General features: G+C 43.0%; 1 protein-coding gene across 3 annotated transcripts in view; it reads right to left on the reverse strand.

Moving 5' to 3' along the window:
• Positions 1 to 23,338, reverse strand: part of SHROOM4 (shroom family member 4) — a 232,281-nt gene that overhangs the window by 25,367 nt on the left and 183,576 nt on the right. For all 3 annotated transcript variants that reach the window (XR_001441973.2, XM_015127421.3, XM_015127422.3), the window contains 3 exons: positions 21,920 to 22,054; positions 16,906 to 19,396; positions 11,344 to 11,405 (listed from right to left, as the gene is read on the reverse strand). Coding sequence is in view for 2 of the 3 variants with exons in the window: in XM_015127421.3 (XP_014982907.2) it covers positions 11,344 to 11,405; positions 16,906 to 19,396; positions 21,920 to 22,054 (2,688 nt within the window). In the remaining variant the exon portion in view is untranslated. The remainder of the gene's footprint in view (positions 1 to 11,343; positions 11,406 to 16,905; positions 19,397 to 21,919; positions 22,055 to 23,338) is intronic.

Here is a 23,338-nt window from a genome sequence, read left to right on the forward strand (position 1 = left end):
TATTTGTTCCAATTAGGTTGGTTTCCAAACTATACATTCTGTCCCCCACCCCTCACCACACACACTTGGTTGCCCATTTCTATCTCCTGTCCCTGCCTCTCCCCCGACCTTCATCTCCAATCTAGATTTTATGAAATGCAGCAATATCCTCAAAGGCAACAGTTGGGCTAATGTATTGCAGCTGTGATGAAAACAACCCTGTTCCATGATAACAATCAAATTTACCACATTTTCTTCTTCCCTAACCAGGGCACAGGACAGGCAATAGAGCAAAGCAGAAAGAACACAGTGTTAGAAAGACTTGGGTCTGAATTTCAATAAAATTTAAAAATCTGGCTCTATAACTCAAAAGCTGTATAACCTTGAGCAAGGCATTTCACTTACCTCACTTTCAACAAAATACCTGTCTTACAAATAAGCAGTCATGAAGATGAACTATGTAAAAAGGACCTAGAAATGATGCTAGGAACATGGAAAGTTGCCTTCACAGCTGTATGCTTTAGCCCTGCTCCTTGTTCCCATCAAAAGAATTGGACTGCACTCCCTGATGAATGTTCAACCCTGCTCAATAGCCAAGAAACCAGGAGACCTCAAGTCCCAGCCCAACCACATGGCTGACTAGCCAGGAGGCCCTAGTTTACTAAGGATTTTCAGCCTGGACTCATTCACTCACTTTTCTTATCTACTAAAAAGGCAGATATAATAAAAGGCAAGTTTAGGCTTAAGAGCAGTGTGACAATCAAAAGGACTGGATACTCAAAGTGTCTTGTTTAAGTACTAACTACGTGTGTTAGCCTTAAAAAATCCCTCCCACCCACCCCACCCCGGTAATAAACTCCAGAAACAGCTGGAAGAAAAGAACATGCCCTTCTAGGGACATCTGGTGCCCCAAGTCATGGAACTGTGACCCTATCTGGAGGTACTGGGCACAAGGCAACTTGGGAATTGCTATTCTCTGTGTCAGCCCTCATTTTAAAAGCACTGCCCTCCCAACTCACCTGCCCTGTGTTGGGGCAGCCTGAGACTTGCAGAGTCACTTACTTTGAGCGGGCAGAAGGAGACCAACTCCAGAAGGGGAAGGGCTACCCTTAATGGGATCGTCTGGGCCAATGTGTGTATTAGTCATTCCTTCAACAAATCCTTGCTGAATATTACACTGTGCAAGATAACCAGATCAAAGGGGAGCAAAACTGATATTGCTCCTGTCTTCCTGGCTTTAACAATTGAAGCAAAATGGTGATGGTGAAAGGGAGGCTTCCACTGAAGGGTGTCAGCCTCAAGCCAAGGATATTCGTTGGCCTCTAGAAGTCCTATTTTCAAGGGTATCAGGCCTCCTAAATGTACAGAAATTTGCAACTCTGCTTTGAGACCAAGTAAGGATTCTTTCCTTGGAGTGGACGGCAAGGACCTTCATTAAGGAAAAGCAACTACTCGGTTTCTTTCCTTTTTTTTTTTTTTTTCCTGAGACAGTATCTTGCCCAGTCTGGAGTGTAGTGGTACCATCTTGGCTGATTGCAACCTCCGCCTCCCAGGTTCAAGTGATTCTCATGCCTCAGCCTCCCGTGTGCCACCATGCCCGGCTAATTTTTGTATTTTTAGTAGAAACTGGTTTTTGCTATGTTGGCCAGGTTGGTCTCAAACTCCTGACCTCAAGTGATCTATCCACCTTGGCCTCCCAAAGTGCTGGGATTACAGGCGTGAGCCACCATACCCAGCCGACTACTCTGGTTTCTTACTTCTTGCTAAGTGTTGGGCCCCGTGCTAGGTACTTTCATGTATGTATTTCCATTAATCTTCACAACAACCATTATTATCAGTTTGCAGATGAGACTCCTGAGGCTTAAAAAGGATAAATCATTTTCCCAGCTAGTAAAAAGTGCAGTGTCCAGACCTGCCTTGTCTGTCTCTGAGAGATAATCGCAGGGAAGCAAGGACTCCTGGGGTAGAGCAAAAGGTACTTGCGCTACATTCATCCTCAGGCGTCCATGAAGGCTTTAGCTCCTCACTGAGGAAAGGAGAGGAAGCATAAAAGCAAACTATGAGAAAGGGGTTTGTTGACATCAGCAAGGAGACTATATCTCAAAAACAAAAGCAAATTGCCTGCCAAGACGAGGGTTGTTCATCTCTTTTCCTCTTCCATGGGTTGCCTTTTCTTCTGAAGAATAGATTTTGCCTTTTTGTTAAAAAAAAAATATATATATATATATTTTTTTTTTGCCTAATAGGAATTGAAAATGAAAACCAGTATTTGCAGAGATTGAAAAGTCTCCTCCCACCTCTTCCTCCACCCTTTTGAAGTTTCTTGTTTGGAAACTTTATTTTTAAGCTCACCACAATAGCTTGGCATTCCAGAATCTCAGTAGCAACAGCACACAGGTCCAAAGCCTCTCACCTTTCCCTTCCCTCAGCAGCCGTGTAAGACTGCTCCAAGAGAAACAGACACTCCCAGGTTATTGCCGAAGGAAATATTTGCAAGATCCAGGATGTAAGACACAAGGAGGATATACCGGGAGGGGAGAAGGACCCAGAGAGCTTGTTGCTGCCACCCCTGCTTGCCCCTGGGTCCACAGAAATTCAAGTAATGAACAATTAGCTTAGCAACAACAAACGCAAGTGGCAGTACTTGCCCTGAACCTTCTCTAGTCCTCAGGAGGCTGATGCAAAGGGTACTGTGAAGAAATCAGAGAAGTCCTTGCTTTATTGGGGCTGGCCCAGGTGAAGCTTAGCTCCTTCTCTCCAGTGACCTCAATCTATATTTGTTGTCAAGTAATACATACATATGCAGTCACTGTGGTAGAGAGAAAATGTGCTTCTTTGTTAATAATGGCACTGAAATGCAAACTAGTGCTAGTGACAGAAATGAAGGGAAATGGAAAAGCCTTAAGAAAGGGATGCTTCTGAGGCAGATAATAAAATTTTTATTGGTGGGGGTGTGTGCGAGGGGGTACTATGTTGTAGTGGTGGTGACAAATTTGGAGATTCGTAGAGGTCTGGTGATGTCAAAGTTCTCGTGGATTTAAGTAAGCAAAAGTGCTAGTGGATGGAGAATTCCAGCAAACCAAATTCTAGCTAGCAGTGAGATTAAGCATGTCTGGTAAGTAACATTGTCTGTCATTGGTACAGGAATTTTTTACAAAGCCCTTGATCTTTAACTTCTCAGGCCTATATCAAACCAACATGGGCCGCCTCTTCTTCAGATTTTCTTTTTAATTATAAATTCCAACAACTTGACATGTACCTAAAGAACACCATGTACGGCCGGGCGCGGTGGCTCAAGCCTGTAATCCCAGCACTTTGGGAGGCCGAGACGGGCGGATCACGAGGTCAGGAGATCGAGACCATCCTGGTTAACACGGTGAAACCCCGTCTCTACTAAAAAATACAAAAAATTAGCCGGGCGCGGTGGTGGGCGCCTGTAGTCCCAGCTACTCGGGAGGCTGAGGCAGGAGAATGGCGTGAACCCGGGAGGCGGAGCTTGCAGTGAGCTGAGATCCGGCCACTGCACTCCAGCCCGGGCGACAGAGCGAGACTCTTGCCAAAAAAAAAAAAAAAAAAAAAAAAAAAAAAAAGAACACCATGTACATTCATATCTAGCTATTTACATTTTACCAGATTCCTTCCTGAATTTTCTTTGTGTATGGCTACTATCAGATTCAACATGTCGTTTCATATTTATTATTATTATTATTATTATTATTATTATTATATGGAGTCTCGCTCTGTCACCCAGGCTGGAGTGCAGTGGCGCGATCTCGGCTCACTGGAAGCTCCGCCTCCCAGGTTCATGCCATTCTCCTGCCTCAGCCTCCCGAGTAGCTGGGACTACAGGCGCCCGCCACCACACCCGGCTAATTTTTTGTGTTTTTAGTAGAGACGCGGTTTCACCGTGTTAGCCAGAATGGCCTGGATCTCCTAACCTTGTGATCCGCCCGCCTCGGCTTCCCAAAGTGCTGGGATTACAGGCGTGAGCCACCGCACCCAGCCATATTTATTATTTATTTTTTGTTAATATTACAGCCACTCATTCCTGGGAAAGATCCAACATTTGCATACCTGTCACTGTTAGTGGCTATTCTATTTTGTTCCAAGATGATGATATATTAGATTGGTAAACTCTTTCCATGATTATATAAGCACTACTATGAACATCTTTAAATAAATTATTTTTTCCCTTTTAGGTTATTTCCTTGGGGATATTCTAGGCCAAATAATACGAACACATATTTCCAGATTGTCCTCTAGTAAGACTAAACCCAGAAACACATACTCTTGTCACATTTTTCTAGATTGCCCTCTAGGAAGACTAAACCAATTTATACTGTTTCCAGAAACACATGTTTCCTCACAGCCTTGCCAAGGGTAGCATTTTACAATTTCTATTTATTGATTTTTTTATTGTTGATAGTTTAATAAGCAGATTATGATGCCTTGAAGTTGCTTCTATTTGTACTTCTTTAATTGCTAGAGAGGTGGTACTTTTCCATGCAATGATTTCACTCCCTTTATTGTCTTCTGTGTAAATTGCCTGTTCATTTTCCTTACCCACTTATGAAGCTAAATCTGAAAGCTGACCTTCTACATCTCTACTCATTTTATATATATATTTTTTGGACAGGCAACTGTTGTGAGTGATGCTGATCTCAGACATTTTCCTCATTCTGTTGCTTAGATTTTTATTACATTTTGTTGTACAAAGGCTTTCCCCCAACCACCAACTTTTATATATTTGAATCCATCGATCTTGTCTCTGATGATATCCTCCATTTAACAGACACAAATTTATCTTCCATCCACAGCTGGAATAAATATGCGATTCTACTGGTCCACTTTCTGTACAGTATGTGCTATGAATCTAAGTTAATTATTCTCCATGTTGATATCTAAAATTCCCAACAGTTCTTAAAGAAATAGTAATTGCTTTCCCCAGTTCAGGGTTGCTTCCAATGTGTTTTATATTCTTAAAATAGCTTGAGTCTGTTTCTAGAAGCTCTTTTTAAATTTCACTGTTTGACTTTTTTTAACCCACTATCATGTGGTTTTGATAATTGTTGCTTTATGACAGGTTTTAAAATCTGATAGGGTAAGTCTACCATCATTAACTTTTAAAATAAATGTACTCTTTGGTATTTCTGCCCACTTACTTATTCTTCCAGATAAATTTTACTATAAATTTGACAAGTTCTATAAAGTATCCCATGGTGACTCTAATTGGAGTACATTATGTCTACACATTAAACTTAGGGATAATTGTAATCATTACTATATTTAGTCTTCCTAAATTAAGGCAAAGTATATGCTATGCATTTATTCATATTATTTCTCCCGTTAGAGTTTTATAATTTTCTTTGAATAAGTTTTGTGTGCCTGGTGTTAAATTAATACCTAAGTATTTAAATTCACTTAGTTATACTTGTGACAAATCCTTCTGAGCCCCTGAAGGTTGCATTCTTCTTAGGTAGTAAAGGCTTCCTGAAAAGTGTACTCTTCCTAATGAAATCAGATTCAACTCTGAATTACCCATATTCTTCCACTCAATCAGTACATAGGAAATCTGTACTGGGTATTTCACACTCTGCTCATGATGTGATGTGACAAAGGGAAGGAAGAGAACCCTAGGCTGAGAATGGAAAATCCTAAGTAGAGCTCTAGTTTGGTCACTTACTTGCTGTATAATCCCTGTAGTAATGGGCTCTGAAGTCAGATGCCTGTTTGACCTGGGGCAAGTTACTTTAATCTCTTTGTGAGTCAATTTCCTCAACTGCAAAACTGGGTCAATAAACAGTAATGCTCTCATGGGGTCATTATAAATAATAAATAAAATAATTCATGTGAAATGCTTACAACAGTGTCTGACACAGAATAAACACACTCAATAAATGTTAGCTATTATACCTGTTGTTGCTGCTGTTAATAGTATAATACCTTTCCTGAGTCTTGGCTTCCTCATCATTAAAATGGGAAAAATAAGGCTTAACCTCAGTGTTGTTGTGAGGATTAACCGTGGTCATGCATATAAAAACACCCTACACATTCTAAAGTTCTGTGCAAAGTGAAAAAAAGAGAAAGGGTCACAGCAGGCAATCATAGGTACAGAAAACCAAGAGAGATAATCCAGAAGATAACTTATTTTGGCTTTTAAATATATCACAGTAATGTAGCTTTTTCTCCCAGTAGATCTACTCACCATTTTTCTCCCTCCTGCTAATATTAAAATTTTTACATTCTCTTCGCAGAAAACCAAATAACAGTGGAGGAAGACGACTAAGAGTATAACTACCTGAAATTATCAATTCATTGCAGGCTTCCAGGCAAAGAGAGTGGCTTAAGAATATACATTTGATTTTTCCACCTACACCCATGATTCCAGTTGTGACAGAAATAACATAGTAAATGTTAAAATTTGTGTGTGTGGTGGTGGGGGAAGGTGTGAGGGGAAACTCTATCAGGATTTCTCCTCGCAGATGTCATCTATGCCCTGGACATTTCCTAGTCCTTCTCATGTTTCCTGAGATCTTCAATTGGGACCTGCCTCTTCCATCTTCAGTGTCAATACTTCTTCCTTTTCTGCTGCACTTTCCTTTCTGTTTTAAACTTAATTCAGTTTTCTAGATCCTGACTGAAGCTTCATTCAAACTGGTGGTTCTGAAACTTAGCTTGTGTCAGAATTGCCTGGAGGGCTTGTTAAAACAGAGATTGCTGGGCCACATCCTCACTTTCTGAATCAGTAGGTCTGAGTATAGCCTGAGAATGTGCATTTCTAACAAGTTCTCAGGTGATACGGAGGTTTCTGGGCCTGGGACCACATTTTGAGAACCACTAAATTATACCCAATTGCTCCCTCTATCATTCTATTTCTCTCTTTACTTTTCCTAGCTAATTTATTATTTTTAAACATCTTCCTTTTTAAACATTTTTTTTTTCTTTTGAGACAGAGTCTCGCTCTGTTGCCCAGGCTGGAGTGCAGTATCACAATCTTGGCTCACTGCAACGTCTGCCTCCCGGATTCAAGCAATTCTCCTGCCTCAGCCTCCTGAGTAGCTGGGATTACAGGCGCCTGCCACCATGCCCGGCTAATTTTTATAGTTTTAGTAGAGACAGGGTTTCACCATGTTGGCCAAGCTGGTCTTGAATTCCTGACCTCAAGGAATCTGCCCGCTTCAGTCTCCCAAAGTGTTGAGATTACAGGTGTGAGCCACAGTGCAAGGCCCCTTTTTAAACATTTTAAAAATCACACAGTAACAATTAATCATTGTATTAAAATTAGCCAAAAGAAACTGGAACTCTCTTTTGCTGGTGGGAATGTAAAATGGTGCAGTTGCTTTAGAGAATGGGCAGTTCCTCAAAAAGTTAAACAATAAAGTTACCGCTTGGCCCAGCAATTTCACTCTTAAATATGTACCGAAGAGAATTAAAAACATAAATCTACACAGAAACTTGTACATGAATGTTCATGGCAGTAATATTCACAATAGCCAAAAAGTTAAAACAACCCAACAATCCATTAGTGGAAGGACTAGTAAACAAAATATGATGCATCCATACAATGGAATATTATTTGGAAATAAAAATGAATGAAGTACTGATACATGGATGAACTGCTAAACATTATGCTAAGTGAAAGGAGTCAGGCATTAAAAGATCACATATTGTGTGATTTGAGTCATATGGAGTGCACAGAAAAGGAAGATCTATAAAGACAGAAAGTAGATTAGTGGTTGCTTGAGGTTGAGAGTGGGAATGGAAAGCAACGGCTAAAGGGCATGAGGGGTCTTTTTAAGGGTGATAGAAATGCTCTAAAACTAGATTGTGGTGATGATTATACATCACTGTAAATTTAGTAAAGATCATTGAATTGTACACTTAAAACAGGTAAATTTGTGATGTGTAAAGCTGCTTGCATTTCTTCTCTTAATGCTTCCCCCTTACAGACCACCATGCCATCTATTTTCTATGCCCACAGCTTTACTGAATTTGCTTTCTTGAAGGTCACTTGTAATTCCAAACTGTTAAGGACATTAACAGTCATCTGCTTATCTTCTACACTGGCAGATTTCTCCTTCTACTACGTTAGCTGCTTGACCCTTCAGTTTCCTTTGTTGATTCTTCTTCCTCATCCTGTCCCCTGGCTGGGTGCTTGACAAGCCTTGAAAGCCTCAACTTGTATCTTCCACTAACTTCAAATACAACATATCCCAATTCAAACTTAGCAGCATCTTCACCAAACCAGCTCCCCTTCTCAACTGCCCCATATATGCCAATAACTTTCTCCAAGTCACTGGGGCTCAGAGTTGTTTTTTATCTTTTTTTTTTTTTTTTTTTTGAGACTGGGTCTTGCTGTGTCACCCAGGATGCAATGCAGTCGTGTGATCACAGCTCACTACCGCCTCGAACTCCTGGGCTCAAGTGATCCTCCCACCTCAGCCTCCTGAGCAGTAGGACTACAGGTGTGCACTATCATGCTTGGCTAAGACATATTTCCTTTTTTCTCCTCAAGTTCTAGTCACCAAGTTTTCTCTACTTTACCCTTAAAAGGTGTCACATATTTGTGAGCAAATAATCTGAACAGATAATTCACATGAGAAGCAATACAGATATTAATACATTAATTAGACACACAAAATATTCAGATATTAATATATTAATTAGACAAACAAAATATTCAAACTAGAATGATCAAAGTAAGCAAATTAAAACTATAATAGGTCCCATTAAACTGTATGGCATTAGAAAAAGAAAATTTTCAATGGTGACATAATTTTGGAAAACTGGTATTCTCATATATTGCTAATGGCATGTGAAACATCTCGTGGGGAAAACAGATTGGTAAAATCTATGAAGAACCATAAGAATGTTCATATTCTTTGCACTAGTAATCCCAACTCCACATAATTGTTTTTAATGAGATAATTCAAAATGAGAAAAAAAGCTATAGTGACTCAAAATGTTTCTGCTGCATTACTTTATAATAGCAAGAAATTGGAAACAACCTATTTACCCAACAATTTGGGAATGATTAAGCAAATTCGAGCACATTAAGCTGGTGAAATATTATACAGCCACTAAAAATTATGACTTAAGGAAGCCTGCATAGCAACATGAAAAATTGTTTACCAAGTAATGCTTAGAGAGGAAAAAGAAGTAGGGCACACAAAATTACATCTACATGGTTATTATAATCATGCTTAGAAAAATCTCTATACCTACAGATAAAGCTGACAGGGAAATGAAAATAACCAGGGTGTTACGGTGGTAACAGTAAGGTTATTTTTTTCTTCTATTTTTAATTTCCTGTAATATTGTTTTCACAATAAACAAACTCCCCTCCCCCAAATATCACACATATTTATCTATTCCTTCTGCTCCATTTCTATCGCACCTCTACCTCCCCAATCCAGGGCCACATTCTGTCATGCCCAGATCACCTTCCCTAACTGGTCTCTCTTCAACCCACTTAGGCTGCAAACACTGCAAAGTTGCCTAAAGGGCCACATTTTTCATGTCACTTACCTGATAGTAACCTTTCATTGCTCCCATGTTTATGATTCTACCTAGGTTTACCTAGGCTGGTCTACCTAGGCTGGTCAAGGCCTGCCTAGGCTGGTCCAGTGCTTCACTACTCACCTTTCTTCTCTGCTGCTGCTGTTCTTCTTCCTCCTCATTACAGATAACATTTCCTGAGAGTTTATGATGTCAGGTTTTGCTCTAAATGCTTTACATATATATTAATTCATTTAGTCCTCATAACAACAAACATTTGAGATAGATACTCTTATCCCATTTTATAAATAAGGGGGGAAGGGAAAGAGAGAGAGGGAGAGAGGCAGGCAGGTAGGCACTTGCCAAAGTCACATGGTTAGTGAATAGAAGAACCTGGCTTTGAACCCAGGCAGAAGTGACTCCAAGGCCAGAACTTAACTGGTGGGGATTATTCCTCCAACACACCCTTCTTAGTTTCCTCTATGGGCCTTTCCTCCTGCAGCTACCAACCTCCAGCTGTTTTTACCCTCCAATGAACTTAAATAGTGTACAATAATAGTTACCACATACTGCCCCTTACCAGGTGCCAGGTGCTTCTTAAGCCCTGTATTTGACAGGGTTTCATATTCTGTCAACTTGTGTGAGAAAGAAAAAGCTGGGCTTAATTCATAGCTTATCCCTTTACTAGCTGTGAGACCTTGAGTAGATTCCTTAGGCTCTCTGACTGTGATCCTTTATCTGAGTTACCAATTCTCAAACTGGATCCCAGGACCAGCTGCATCAGCATCACCCAGATGCTCTTAGAACCTATTAGAGTTACAGGTTTTGAGCTCCACTCCCCCCTTACTGAATCACTCTCAGGGCGCAGGGTGGGTCCAACTGTTTATCTGTGTTTCAATTGCACACTCAAGTTTGAGACCCACCGCCCCAGTTATAATCATATCTACCTGACAGAATTGTTGGGACGATAAAGCATAACATAGTACGTATAACTCGGCTTGCAGCACATAGGTTGTTTGGCAAGTGGTAATTTATTATTACTGCCATTTAGCTTTGTGTGGGTTAGTCTTCCCTGCTCAAGCTGTGGGCAGGCACTGTGCTTCCTGCTGCTCTTTTGCTCGTATTTCTCACCTTGCCCAGAAAAAGGCAGAACCTATACTAGGTTTTCAATAAAGTCCTCTTATTTCACTGACTAATCAGTGAAAGAACCATTTCAGAGAAACACTGTAATGTAGTATAGTGTCCCTGAAGCTAGACCACCTGGGTCTAGTCAACTGATTAGCTGTGGGACTTTAGGCAAATGAATGTATCTCTGTGTGTGTCTCAATTTCTTCTCTCTGTCAAACGGAAAGACTAATATTACCAACTCCATAAGGTCATAGCGACAAATACATACTTGTAAAATGATTTGAATGGGGTCTAGAATAGAGCACTATGTTCAAGAAACGTTAGCTAGCATTATTACTTTTGTGTCATTTCACCCATTTAATGGTGGAGGAGGTTCCATTTCTTCATTTGGCAAGCAAATGACAAATACCTCTTGAACAACTTCTCTGTATCAGGCACTGCGCTGGGTACAGAGAATAAGGCTATGACCAAGGTATGGTGTCCTCTCTCAAGGGTCTCAGTCTAATAGAGGAAACTTGCACATTCCAAAATGTCCTAGCAATCAGTTTGGTCTGTACCCACCTATCTAGGAGTGCAGGGGGCGGGGGGACAGGCTGAATTATATCTATGGCATCAAGCCCTTAGTCTAGATACCAGGCCAGTTTCCTCAAAGGAAACTAAGCAAACCAAAGACCTTAGCAATTTCTATAGAAGCTCCAGAGGCACCAACTCACCCCAACTCCCTGAGCACTCACTTACCTCCCTGACTGGCTGGTCTTCCTGTTTCCTGTTATTGGATTCCACTTGTCCCCAGGAAATTCCTGTAAAGCAAAATCCTGATAAGTTAGAAAGCTTTGAGCAGCCAGGTATCTAGATGACCTAAAAAATGTGAAGAGGTCAGGAGCTGGTGTCTGGCCTAGCCCCCCAGCTTGTTCCTTCTACTCTGCTATGCAGGCTGATAAACGTGTACCTGGAGTGGCCGCCTTTCTGTCGGGAGGCTTGCTAAACTGCCGCAGGCATGCAGAGACTAAGGGAGCACTTAGTGACCCGGACACCGTGGTCTAGAAATGCTGTTTCCCTCTTTCTCCACTCCCCTCCCAAACCACATTAAAAACCAGTTTAGTATGTTTGCTGTTTGCCCTGGCTCTTGCCTGCATGGAGGGATGGAGGTCTTTTTGTTTGTTCTGCTGGGTGAACCTGCTCATTCCTCCTGCCTCTTCCAACATAGAAAGCATCTTCTTGGGAGCCCTGGTACTTGAGGGGGCTTTGAGGGCAGAAGCTCCTGCTGCAGCAACCCTCTCCCCAGGTGAGGCAGAGGGATAGCAGGTATGTCGGCACGCCTCCAACTGCAGTGGCTCCTCCTTCTCTGCCCACATCTGCTGGCAGGGGATGAGGTGGGCCCATCTCTGGGGAATATGAGTGCAGGGTGCCACAGTCCCTACATTACAAGAGTAGACTCTCTACCCTGGGCATTTTTTCCTTAAGGGCCATGTCCAAGCAACTCTTTTTTTTTCTAGACCAAGCCATATGTGCCATTTGTAAAACCGTCCCTGCCTTCCTGTTTTAGCTCCAAACTGAATGCAAATTAGCCTTTCAGATTCTCTCTGACTTTGTATCCAACACTCCGTACCTAGAGACTCAGAGTTTAGCTCAATGGGAATGCACACTTTTTCCTAAAATTCACCGATCTTCCAAATTCCATCTTTCTCCAATGCTGCTATTATTAGCCCCATTCAAAATGTTATTACCTTTGCCCCAGTAGGTCTCCCTACTAGAAGTAAGACACCTGGTGAAGCAGAATAAACAGATCCTTGGTGCAGTCATACTGGCTAAGACACTTAATAGTGGTGTTATTTGAGGTTATTCATATTACCTCCCTGAACCTCACCTCAGTTTCCTATCTGGTGACCAGTAGTGATGATAAATAAGATATGCAGACAGAACTCCTAGCACATTGTTTGGCACATAAGAGGCTCTGGATGTTAGCAGCAATGGAAAAGTTGAGGTTTATTTCTTGGCTTCAGCATTTAAAGGACCAGAGCAGTCCCTACCTATATCTGGCATGTCAGAACAGCTCTAACCACTTGTACTTTAGACTCTGCCTCGATGCCCTTGTGAGATGTTCCTGCCTGCAAAGACACCATTACTTGTTCAACCACAGTGGGGGCCAGGATTTCCTGTCCATGCCCTGTCTAGCCCTGTGGACATGCTCAGTAAATCGCAGTGGCCAAACCAAACAGAGTCCTGCACCAACTCCCAACCACGTTCCGAGGTTCACAGTATTACTCTACTTTTTTTTTCCTAGGCCACATAAGTTCCTGGTACATTGCTTGCATCCTTTGAACCAAGGAGGCAGTTATCCCCACGGCTTGCTGCAAATGGAGATTGCGATGGGAACTTGCTGCCCCAGTGGAATTGATACTGCTAGAGGGCACCCTGCCACACTAGACAGGGCCTGGGCTTTTCAATCAGCTTATGGAGAGGCAGTGTAGCACAATCAGGAGCTTGGCCTCTGGAGCTTGATAGCATGGATTCCAATTGCACACCTGCCTTTCACTTGCAGCCTCAGGCAAGCCACTCAACTTCTCTTTACCTCAGTTTCCCCAACTATATCATAGTATAATCACGATAATAATATTGCTTGAGAACTCAATGACTTGATACATGTAAAGCACCTAGAATAGTACCTGGTGCCCAGTAGACACTCAGATGCTAGTTACTGTCATGTTACTCAAATTCTGGCTCTGCCACTTGCTAAATGTGTGACCTCTCTGAGCCTTGGCTTTCTCAGCTTACTCAGTTGTAAAGTGGGAGATTCTATTATAACTTATCTCATACAATTGGTAGGTGAAATAATTTGACGATGAATGCAAAACAAGCTGGCATGAAGTATGAAGGATGTGAGTGCATGCTGATTTCAGTCTTCACAGCACTGAACAGGAGCCAATTAGCTCACTAACCTCATCCAGGGGCATTAGGAGCAGGATCTCAGCCCTACTTCAGATAGCTACCACCACAAGTACCTTAGTCATCAGAGCTAGAGCATCTTAACCCATGCTGCAAGTTTTTCTCATTTCTTGAGGGGGTGGAGTGGGAGTGGAAGGTTCAGATGACAGGGGCAGAAATGGGCATGTGTTGTCTCCTAGGCAGCTATCCACATGTCTGAATGCCTAGTTTCTAAGCAGACCTGCTTAGCTGGTCTAACAAGCATTAGGAACCCAAGGTATCCCTCCCTCAGAGTACAAAAAATAGAGGCATGGTATAAGCACAGCCTCATCTGCATGCATTACTGCTGCCAATTGCTGCAACCTGCAAATCGTACCTCCTTTTCTTATAGAGTTGCTGGTCCTGGGCTGACATCACTGCAGCCGTCATCTCCTCACTTCCCCCACCCCACTCACCCCCAATCTCAGCCCACTTTTTCTACTGTCTATCTGTGAGTCCTTCTTCCAGCAAAAGTCTCTCAAGCTAAGCCAAAATGTCCCTTTAAGGGATGATAACTCACTTATAAGATGATTACAATCTGGCAGTCACTGCTGTGAGTCTTACACGTGTTACATCACTTAATCCCCAGAACCAACTTATGAAGTAGGTGTTGTTACTACCCCCATGCTTTTAGATGGGAAAGCTTAGGCATTGTAAGTTCGGGGGAAGAAATTCAAAACCAGGCAGTCTGGTGCCCTTAAAACCATTATTTTATATTTCCTCTCCTCTTTTTTTCAACATTATGAATATATTCAGACATAAAAAATGTTGAAAGAAGTTCACAGTGATCACCCATATACCCAGCACCTACATTCCACAATTAACATTTTGATATATTTGCCTTATCATATATCTATTTACCCCTCTATCCATCTACCAATCCATCTTAAATTCTTGGTGCATTTTAAAGTAAGTTGAAAACAACTATATCCTCATAAATTTTAAAATGTAAATGAAATGGACAAATTTCTTGAAAGACACAAACTACTAAAGCTTACTCAAGAAGAAATAGATGACCTAAATGTCCCCATATCTAATAAAGAAATTGAATTTGTAGTTAAAAAGCTTTCTACCAAAAAACTTCCAGGCCCAGATGGCTTCAATGATGAATTCAAGCAAACCTTTAAGGAAGACATTTTTATACAAACTCCTCCTGAATAAAAGAGAAGGGAATACATCCCAACTCATTTTTTAAGGCTAGCATTACCTTGATACAAACAAACAAACAAACAGAAAAAGATGTTATAATAAAACCATAGACTAAAATCCTTGATAAACGTAAAGGCAAAATCCTCAACAAAATATTAGCAAATCTAGTAACATATAAAAGGATAACACATCATGACCAAGTGGGATTTATCCTGGCAATGCTAGGCTTCTATTTATTTTAAAAATCAATCAGTGTCATTCCCCATATCAGTAGACTAAAAGAGAAAAACTATATGATCATCTCAACAGATACAGAAAAAGCATTTGAAAAAAATACAACATCCACTTCTGATGAAAACGCTCAGCAAATTAAGAATAAAAGAGATGTTCCTCAATTAAAGGGCACCTACACAAAAATCCTACAGCTAACATCAAACTTTATAGTGAAAGATTAAGAAAAAAGCAACAACGTCCACTCTTACCATTTCCTCCAAACATTGTATTGAAGGTGAGACAGTGCAATAAGGCTCTTCTCTCTCCCAGAAAAGGGCATGTACAGGAGAAAGGAAGATACAAAATTCTTTTTGCAGATGGCATGATTGTGTATGTAGAAAATGTTTTATAATCCACCAAAAAGCTATTAGAACTAATAAGTGAGTTTGGCAAGGTTGCAGGATACAATGTCAATATACAAAATTCAATTATATTTCTATACAGTGGTAATCAAGAATTTCAACTTGACATTAAGAAAATAATACTCTTTATAATGTCATCTAAAAACATAAAATCTAAGGGACAAATATCCCTGGTGGTTGAGTGGCTAGGATTCGGTGCTTTCATAAAATCTCAGGGTCAAATATAACAAAATATGTACAAGATTTGTATGCTGAAAACATAAAATAAGTTGAATACAGCAGCAGTATACTTCAAAAACACTTCAGCATACATATTAAATAAAGTTTGATATTTGTTTACAACATTTTTAGGCAAAATTTACTTCCAGTGAAATGCACAAATACTAAGTGCATTGGCTGCCTAGGAGCCTTGCTATACATTTGTTGAGTTCTAACAGGTACATATGTTTAACTCAAACTCTTACCAAGATACAGAACATTGTCACCACCCCACAAATTCCCTCATGCCCTTTTCCAGTCAATCTTTGCGCCACCTCCCATTGGCAAGCAGTGTTCGGATTTTTTTCCCCCCATAGAATAGCTGTTTTAGAATTTCATGTAAAAGGAATTGTAGAGTTCATAGTCTTTTGTGTAAGGCTCTTTTCACTCTTGAAGTTCCTTTTAACCAAGGATATATACTGAGCAAATTCAGATACTAAGTCATTTCAAAAGTGTCTGTGTATGCAACAGCTGAACACAGGAATTAACTTCTGGTTTGAATGCACCGGCCAAAAGATGGCATCAGGGATGCCATGGGGAAGTAATTTGGCAGTGAGTGGGCAAGGACCTAGGGAGTCCTCCCAGAAGTAGCCTGGAGGATAGTGGTGGCTTGTGTTATGGTGATAGGTCATAACTGGGATATCAGAGCAGCCAGTTTAGACCTGGGTCTCCAACAGAGACAGGATGGAGAAAGGGGAAAGGATTTGTCTTTTTAAAAACCCAACTAGTCAGATCTCTGAAAGCAAAGCCTGGGGATATTTGCAAATTTTGCATCTCTAAATACTTCTGAAGCAGAAAACGGGAGGCAATAAGTGATATTTGTATCATGCACTGGGCCTAGAACTCCATAAACACAATCTCATTTGACTCTCACAACTGATCCATGAGGCAGCCATGGTATTCCTCTATTTTAGAGATGAGGTAGTGAGACTCTTCTTAATACTGGCTATTTTATGAGGGAAAATTATTTTTTCCCTTTAGAATCACATACTTCAAATTTGTGTGGTTGAATGACTTGCTTTGGGTCACTCAGATATCAATTTTATAGTCAGGATATAAATCTCGGTTGTGTCCATTTTATGAAGCAAAAGTTACTTTTATCTAACTCTAAAGATGAGACAACTGCAATTTTGGTGGCTGAGTATCTTGTTCATGGTTACTAAGCTAACAACTACTGGAGCCAGTGCTGTACAGTTTCAAGGAATTATAATTGTTATATTTTTAAATGATTTATCTAGCTTTCTCCTCGCAAAGAGAATGATGAAAGTTACCCACCCAAGAACCAAGTCCTCACCTGCACTGTCGGCTTCCTGGGTTTCCAAGTGTTGCCAGGTGCCAAGCTGCTGTCCTCGAGGGTACTGTGCTGAGGATTATGATAGCAAACTGAACACCGAATGCACTGGTGGTGGTGGCACCGGCAGTTGTAGCAATTTGGCATCATATTTCTCTTTAGCAAGGCAGGGCAGATTTCCCCAGAACAATAAATGCAAGGATCATGGACTAGAGCTCCCTGAACGCTGCAGGAGTAAGAGCAGGTCCTGTGGTAATCAAAATCACCACAGTGTAGTGGCTTACAACACATGGAATTTTCTAGACCTCTACTTGCAAAACATTCTGAGTAAGTGGGAGTTTCTGACTGAAGGGGTGACATGGAATGATATGATTGGTCTGTGGCATGATATGGTTGGTCTGCAGAATGATATGATTGGTCCATGGGATGGCGCCTCAATTCCCTATAGTTGGAGCTCACTGGCTGGAAGTTTTGGTCTATAGGTTTTGGTCTCTGGGTAAAAGTCTTGTTGCTATGAGTGGTTAAACCTGGCAAATGAGATGTAGATAAGGATTTGCTACTCTCTTCAAAGAACTTTCTTCTGTCTGCGAAAGGCAAGAGGACGGCATCCTCCCCAGCTTGAGCAGTAGAAGCCTTCAATTCCTTGTTGTCACCTGGGTTGGAAGGGCCTTCCATGGCTACTGCCACAAGTGGCTGTGAATTATGCTCTCGAGACCATCTCCAATGACCTCCATGGACTCCACAGTGAGCACGTGCTTTCTCAGGGTCTGAGGAGGATGGGTCGGGTGCTTTCCACCAGGTGTTCAGGACCAAAGAGGACTGGCCAAGCCTCTGGCCAGGGCTTATTCGTCCCTCTAAGCCTGTCCTAGATTCATGGCTCTCAGGGGCTTGGCTGAGGCACTCAGAAGACCTAGCTCTGAGCATCATGCTTTTGTTGAAGAGCTTGTCTCTGGGGCTAGGAGGTTTTTTACATGAAGATAGAAGAGATGTGTTAGAGGCAGTGAGTGGAGGACTTTCTGGGGGCTCCTGGGTCTCTTCCACTGGCTCCTTAGTGTCACACAGCTGTGACAAGGGACCCTTGCTTTTCTGGAGCTGGGCCTTCCTCCTCTGAATTTCATTACGCAGATTGGTAGCAAAACGCTCACTCTTCCGCCGGTTTTGGATTGAGCGGCCCCGGGTCCCTCCACTTCGCCTACCACCCATCCGGCTGCACTCCTTGTGCTCACTGTCCCCTTCTTCACCTGCCTCTGTGCCACCAGCTACTTTAGTGGTTGAAGAACAGTCTCTGGCTTTTTGAACAAGGGAGCCAGAGGCAGAGGGTTGCTGGTTGGCCAATTCATTGCCTGCTCTGCTTGTTCTGTTTGGGTCCAGTAAACCTTTTTCTGAGGGGTGTCCATCAGCCTCTCCATGTGGGGGACTGCTTTGGCTCTGGTGTCCCAAAACCAAAGACCTGTCATCCATTTGTCTGGTCTTTCTTTCTTTGCTGGACTGGTCATGGGTTCCTCCTGCAGGGGGACATGGACTTTTCTTCCCTTTGTGGCTGCTGTGCAAAGGGGACAGAGTCCACTGCTGCCCATCCTGTCCGGGTGGAAGCTCCATCCCTTTGCTGCCCCTGGTATCAAGGTGCACGTGCTGCAGGTGGGATGCCAGCAGCTGTTCAGGGGCACTATGGCGATGCCCTGTGGGTCCTATGAGATGTGGAGGTCTGCCAAAAGAAGCCTTAGCTAGCTCTGCGGAAGCCTCATTGAGTGGGTTGGAATCCGTGCTGGAAGCTTTGTCACAGGCTTTTGGGGATCCAACAGCTTTGGTTGAGGCCTGCATCAGTAGATGCTCAGAGCCCTGCTGGCTGGATTCAGGAGGCTGACTGAACTCACAGTTCTGATGGCCCTCACTTGTCACTTGGTCATGCCCACTGAGGCAACAGAACCTATTAGGGTTCCTTGCGGGTAGCACAGTCTCTAAGCTCAGTTTCTCCTTCTGTGGCAAGGGGACCACAGGCTCAGATGCCCTGCGCTGCTCTCCATTGAGGAGTTGGGCTCTGGAGGCCTGAAGGCTGTCCCGCCTCACTGGAGGTTGTGGTGGGCCCCTGACTGCCTTGGCAGGCCCTGACTGGTGTCCCTCCTGTGGACGGGATGACATCTGAGAGCTGGGGGTCAGGTGGCCCCCATTGGTGCGCCGACTACCTCCTGAGGTCTCAGCCACATTAGGCCGGCCATTGGGGGCCTTAGTTGGCCCTGGGCCTTGCATGATGCAGTCTGTAGAGGCTGCCTCCTCTGGCCTGAGGGAAAGGGCACAGTCAGAAGCATTTGAGCTGGCCGAGAAGGAGCTGTAGGCAGAGTCACGCTGGTTAGGGTACATGTTCTGGTCAATAGGCAATAGATGGCTCTCATAGGTGGCTTGGCCTGGTTGCTCCAGGCTCTCCATGCTGCCAATGGAGCTGCTTTTCTCGGTGCTGCAATGCCGGGAGAGTGGACACCACTGCACACACACGTCACTGTAAGACACAGGGCATACTGGTTAGTTAGCGAAGTCACCAGATCACTTTCCCTTCATGGCCAGCCCTACCATAGGAGAGGGCAGGCCAGCCCAGAGGTACCCATGCCACAAATGAGAGGAGGGTAGGCCAAAAAAAGGGAAGAAAGGGAAACAGGGAAGAAGATGGACATTGGGGTGCCTCAGGGGCTTAGTAAAATGGGACACAAGATGATATATGGAAAAAAGATGGGCAAACACCCCAAAGACTAAAAATGGGAGAACTCTATGGGGGTTATCCTCTATTTCTTTGACATTACCAAGTCTGCAATTGCTTCTAGGCTGTCCCTGTCCCTAGGGAGTCAGCATGTGGCTCCCTGCCAAAAGAGACAATCACAGAATATCAGCATTCGAGAGGTGCCCTAAAGGGCTGATTCAATTGTAGCCAGACCATTTTGTAAATAAATCAGCGATTCTCAAACTTGAGCATGTGCATTAGAATCACATGGAGGGCTTGTTAAAACACGGGTCACTAGTCCTCATCCTAGAGCTTTAGGTCTCGGTGAATCCTGAGAATTTGTACTTCCAACAACTTCCCAGGTGCTGCTGGTGCCGCTTGCTCATCCAGCAATCACACTTTTGAGAACCACTGGTATAAAGCAAGCCCAGCAAAGGGAAGTGATTTTGAGGTGGTGATTTACTCAAGAACACCCAGCTCTAACTACTGGCACAGACAGGGCTGTAATTCAGGTGTTCCCCTATTCTTTTCTTGATAATAGCAATCCTGACTATTTACTGAGGACCTACAATGTGCCGGACACTTTACAAGGTTTCATTCCAAGCTGAAGAGGACAGATCTTTTTTTTTTTTTTTCTTTTCCAACCTTTATTTTAGATTCTGGGGGTACACGTACAGGTTTGTTACAAAGGTGTATCACATGATGCTGAGGTGTGGAGTACAATTGAACTCATCACCTGGGAAGTGAGCAGAGTATCCAATAGGTAGTTTTTCCGACCCTTGTCCCACTTCCTTTCTCCCAGCTTTTGTATTCCCCAGTGTCTATTGTTCCCATCTTTATGGGACAGATTATTATCTACACTTTACAATGGAAGAAACTTAAGCTTAGAGAGGTAAAGTAAACTGACAAACACTACGCTGCTAAAGAAGCACAGCTGGAATTTGAATCAGGCCTGAGTCCAGTGTCTTAGCACTACTGCCATATGGCCTTTTAAATAGGAATAATAGTAATAGCTATATCAGAGGGTTGATGTGTAGATGAAAGCAGATAGTAAATGTAAAGTCCTTACCACAGCCCAGGTACCTACCAAGGGTTCAATACATAGCAGCTGCTACTCTCTTGATTATTAGCTTTTGTCATCAGGATCCTCTCTAATACTAGTATTGATAGTATAGGGACCTCTGCCCACCCACGCCTCCCCCAACTCCCACAGCAAAGCCAAACCTGGAAGACCAAGGGAATGGCTAGGATCAGATGCAATCTTCAATTTTAAGTACCATTTCCCACACACAAAGCCAAACTGAGCCAAGTCATGCCAGTAACTCCCTTTGACTAGAACCCCAGAGGTTGCAGGCTGCTCTCAGAAAGGCCATAGTCTAGAAAGCCAGAGTTGAACTGTGGCAGCAGCCCATGAGACCCTCAGGTCAGCTTCTGCTCATTCTTGCTCCCTGCCTTGCCCCTTAGCCAGTCGGCTCACTTGTTCTCTGGGCAAGGAATCCATCAATTTCTTGTTGGCAAGGGAACCTGCTACCCACTCCACCACTATTCTTGCTGAAGAAAACAAAAACAAAAACAAATCCTCACTCAAACAGGAGCCAAGCTCAAGAATGTCAAAGTGTATTTCTGCATATTCTTCCACAACAAAACTGCCTCTGCCCTGAGCCCTTGGTTTCCAAATAAAGTCACCAAATTGGGGTAAACTCAACCCTTAGTTTCTCTGAACCTCCAACAGAAATCTCTTCTTGGAGGGAAGATCTTGTGGAAGGGAAAAGGCAGTGAAGGGCAGCACCTTTGCTGGCTCTCAGCCTAAAGAAAACGTTGTCTGCCTCTTGGGCAACTGTTTCAACAATGGTTATTCAGGGAGGTCCCTATTTTGAAGACTTTGGCTATGTGACAGAGGTAATAAAGACCAGATAAGGGCACCAGTGAGTCACCATTGATAGAGAAGAGGCCAGAACTGAGCCCTGGGGTCCTCCTATATTAAGAGACAGGAGAATGAAAGGAATTAGGAAAAGAGATACGGAGAAAGAACAGCTAGTGAATTAGGATGAAAAGCAGGACAGTGTGGTGTCTTGTAAGCCCAATGAGGTATTTCAAGGAAACGTTGTCCAGAAGGAAAGGGACTAGCCCAAAATCACAGCGAGTTAGCAAGAGACTGGGACTTGAACTCAGGTACTCTGGACTCCCACTTGTTTTTCCGTTATAGTACTTGAGGCTCTAACATCCAACAGGGACTACAGCAGAGGAGGAGGAGTGTCCAAGTTGTCTACCCTCCAGCCTGTCTTGAGGGGAGGGCTCTAGACTCACCTTGTGTTGCAGCCAGAATGCCAGGACAAGCTGAAGGCTTCGGAAGGGAAATGCATGGTGGTGGCTGCTTCAGGGCATCCCTCCAGCAGCTTGGCCACATGCCATGAGTGCGGCCTACTGACAGGGGCGTTCCTCCTACAGCAAGAATGGGACAGGAAGTGGGCTTAAGGAACCAGAGCTGAAATCACTTCCCAGGCAGCTTCCGCCCCACCCCCTCTTTTCTTTCAGTAAAGTAGAACATCTTGCAAGGAACTGGTGTGGGAATCTTAGTGGCTCTCCTGAGCGCCTTCTTCTCAAATCTTCTTCATTCTAGAGATATGGAATGTCAGCTTAATAGGGCTGCTTTGTTCACAACAGTATCCTGAGCATGTATCACAGTGCTGGACACACAGTAGGTGTTCAATAAATATTTGTGGAATAAATGAGTGCTGCTGCCCAATGAACAGTGAGCACATCCTCACTTCTCTTTGAGAAAGAAAATCAATCTGGTCAATCTTCCCATTTTTTCTCTGAGAAAGGAATGGGCAAGTGATTGAAAAGTTTGAACAGGTCAAAACTGGGTTGTCAATTCTCCAATTTTTAGCCATTCATTGAATAAGCTTTTGTTGTATGTTTACTGTGTGTCCTCTATGGGTAACTCTGGGATTACAGAGATGAATCCAATACAGTCTTTGCCCTCGAGAGTTTACAGATTAATGGGAGAGACAGAGCTGGTTCAAACAAAGCATGGGATAGGTAGTGACAGAGTGAAAGATAAGATGGGTACAGAGGTGAGACACCTGAGTTGGTAGGCAAAGTGGTGGCAGGAAGCCCCAACTCCTGTGAGGGAAGATAGAACAAAGTGGCAAATGGCACCATGTTACGCTGACAGAGGAGACTGACTGCTCAGCAGGTCAGGAGTATATAAAGAGAAATAGGTCTAACGCCACGGCCCTGAATGCAGCCACAACTTTTGCACTGACTGCCACATACAGGACCCATCCCTGTCCCCTGGCGTACTTTGCATGAGCAGTTGCCACCCTTGCAAGTGGGGAAGAGTTCTGTGGTGGAGTACATGTGGGGCATGGATAATGCCAGGAGATAAAAAGGTGATTGATGGGAGGGAGAATGACAGAAGGAGGGAGAGTAGAGAGAGAATGGAGAGAGATGGTGGAAGGGCCAGGCAAATGATAGAGATAAGAGGGAAAGATGACAGAGGGGAAAATAAATGACAGAAAAAGAGAAAACTCTGAGAAAGATTGTAGAGAAATACATAGTAGAGAGAAATGGATGAGAGAGAAGGAGATGAATGGCAGAGTACAAGAAACATGATAAATAAGTAGATGATACAGAAGTAAATAGATAAATTATTTTTTCATTGATTTATTCATATTTACTGTGCCAGGGTCCAGACTAGGCACTGGTAGCACAGGGTTGAAT

This window comes from Macaca mulatta, chromosome X (assembly GCF_049350105.2).
Source record: "Macaca mulatta isolate MMU2019108-1 chromosome X, T2T-MMU8v2.0, whole genome shotgun sequence".
Classification (NCBI taxonomy): Eukaryota; Metazoa; Chordata; class Mammalia; order Primates; family Cercopithecidae; genus Macaca; species Macaca mulatta.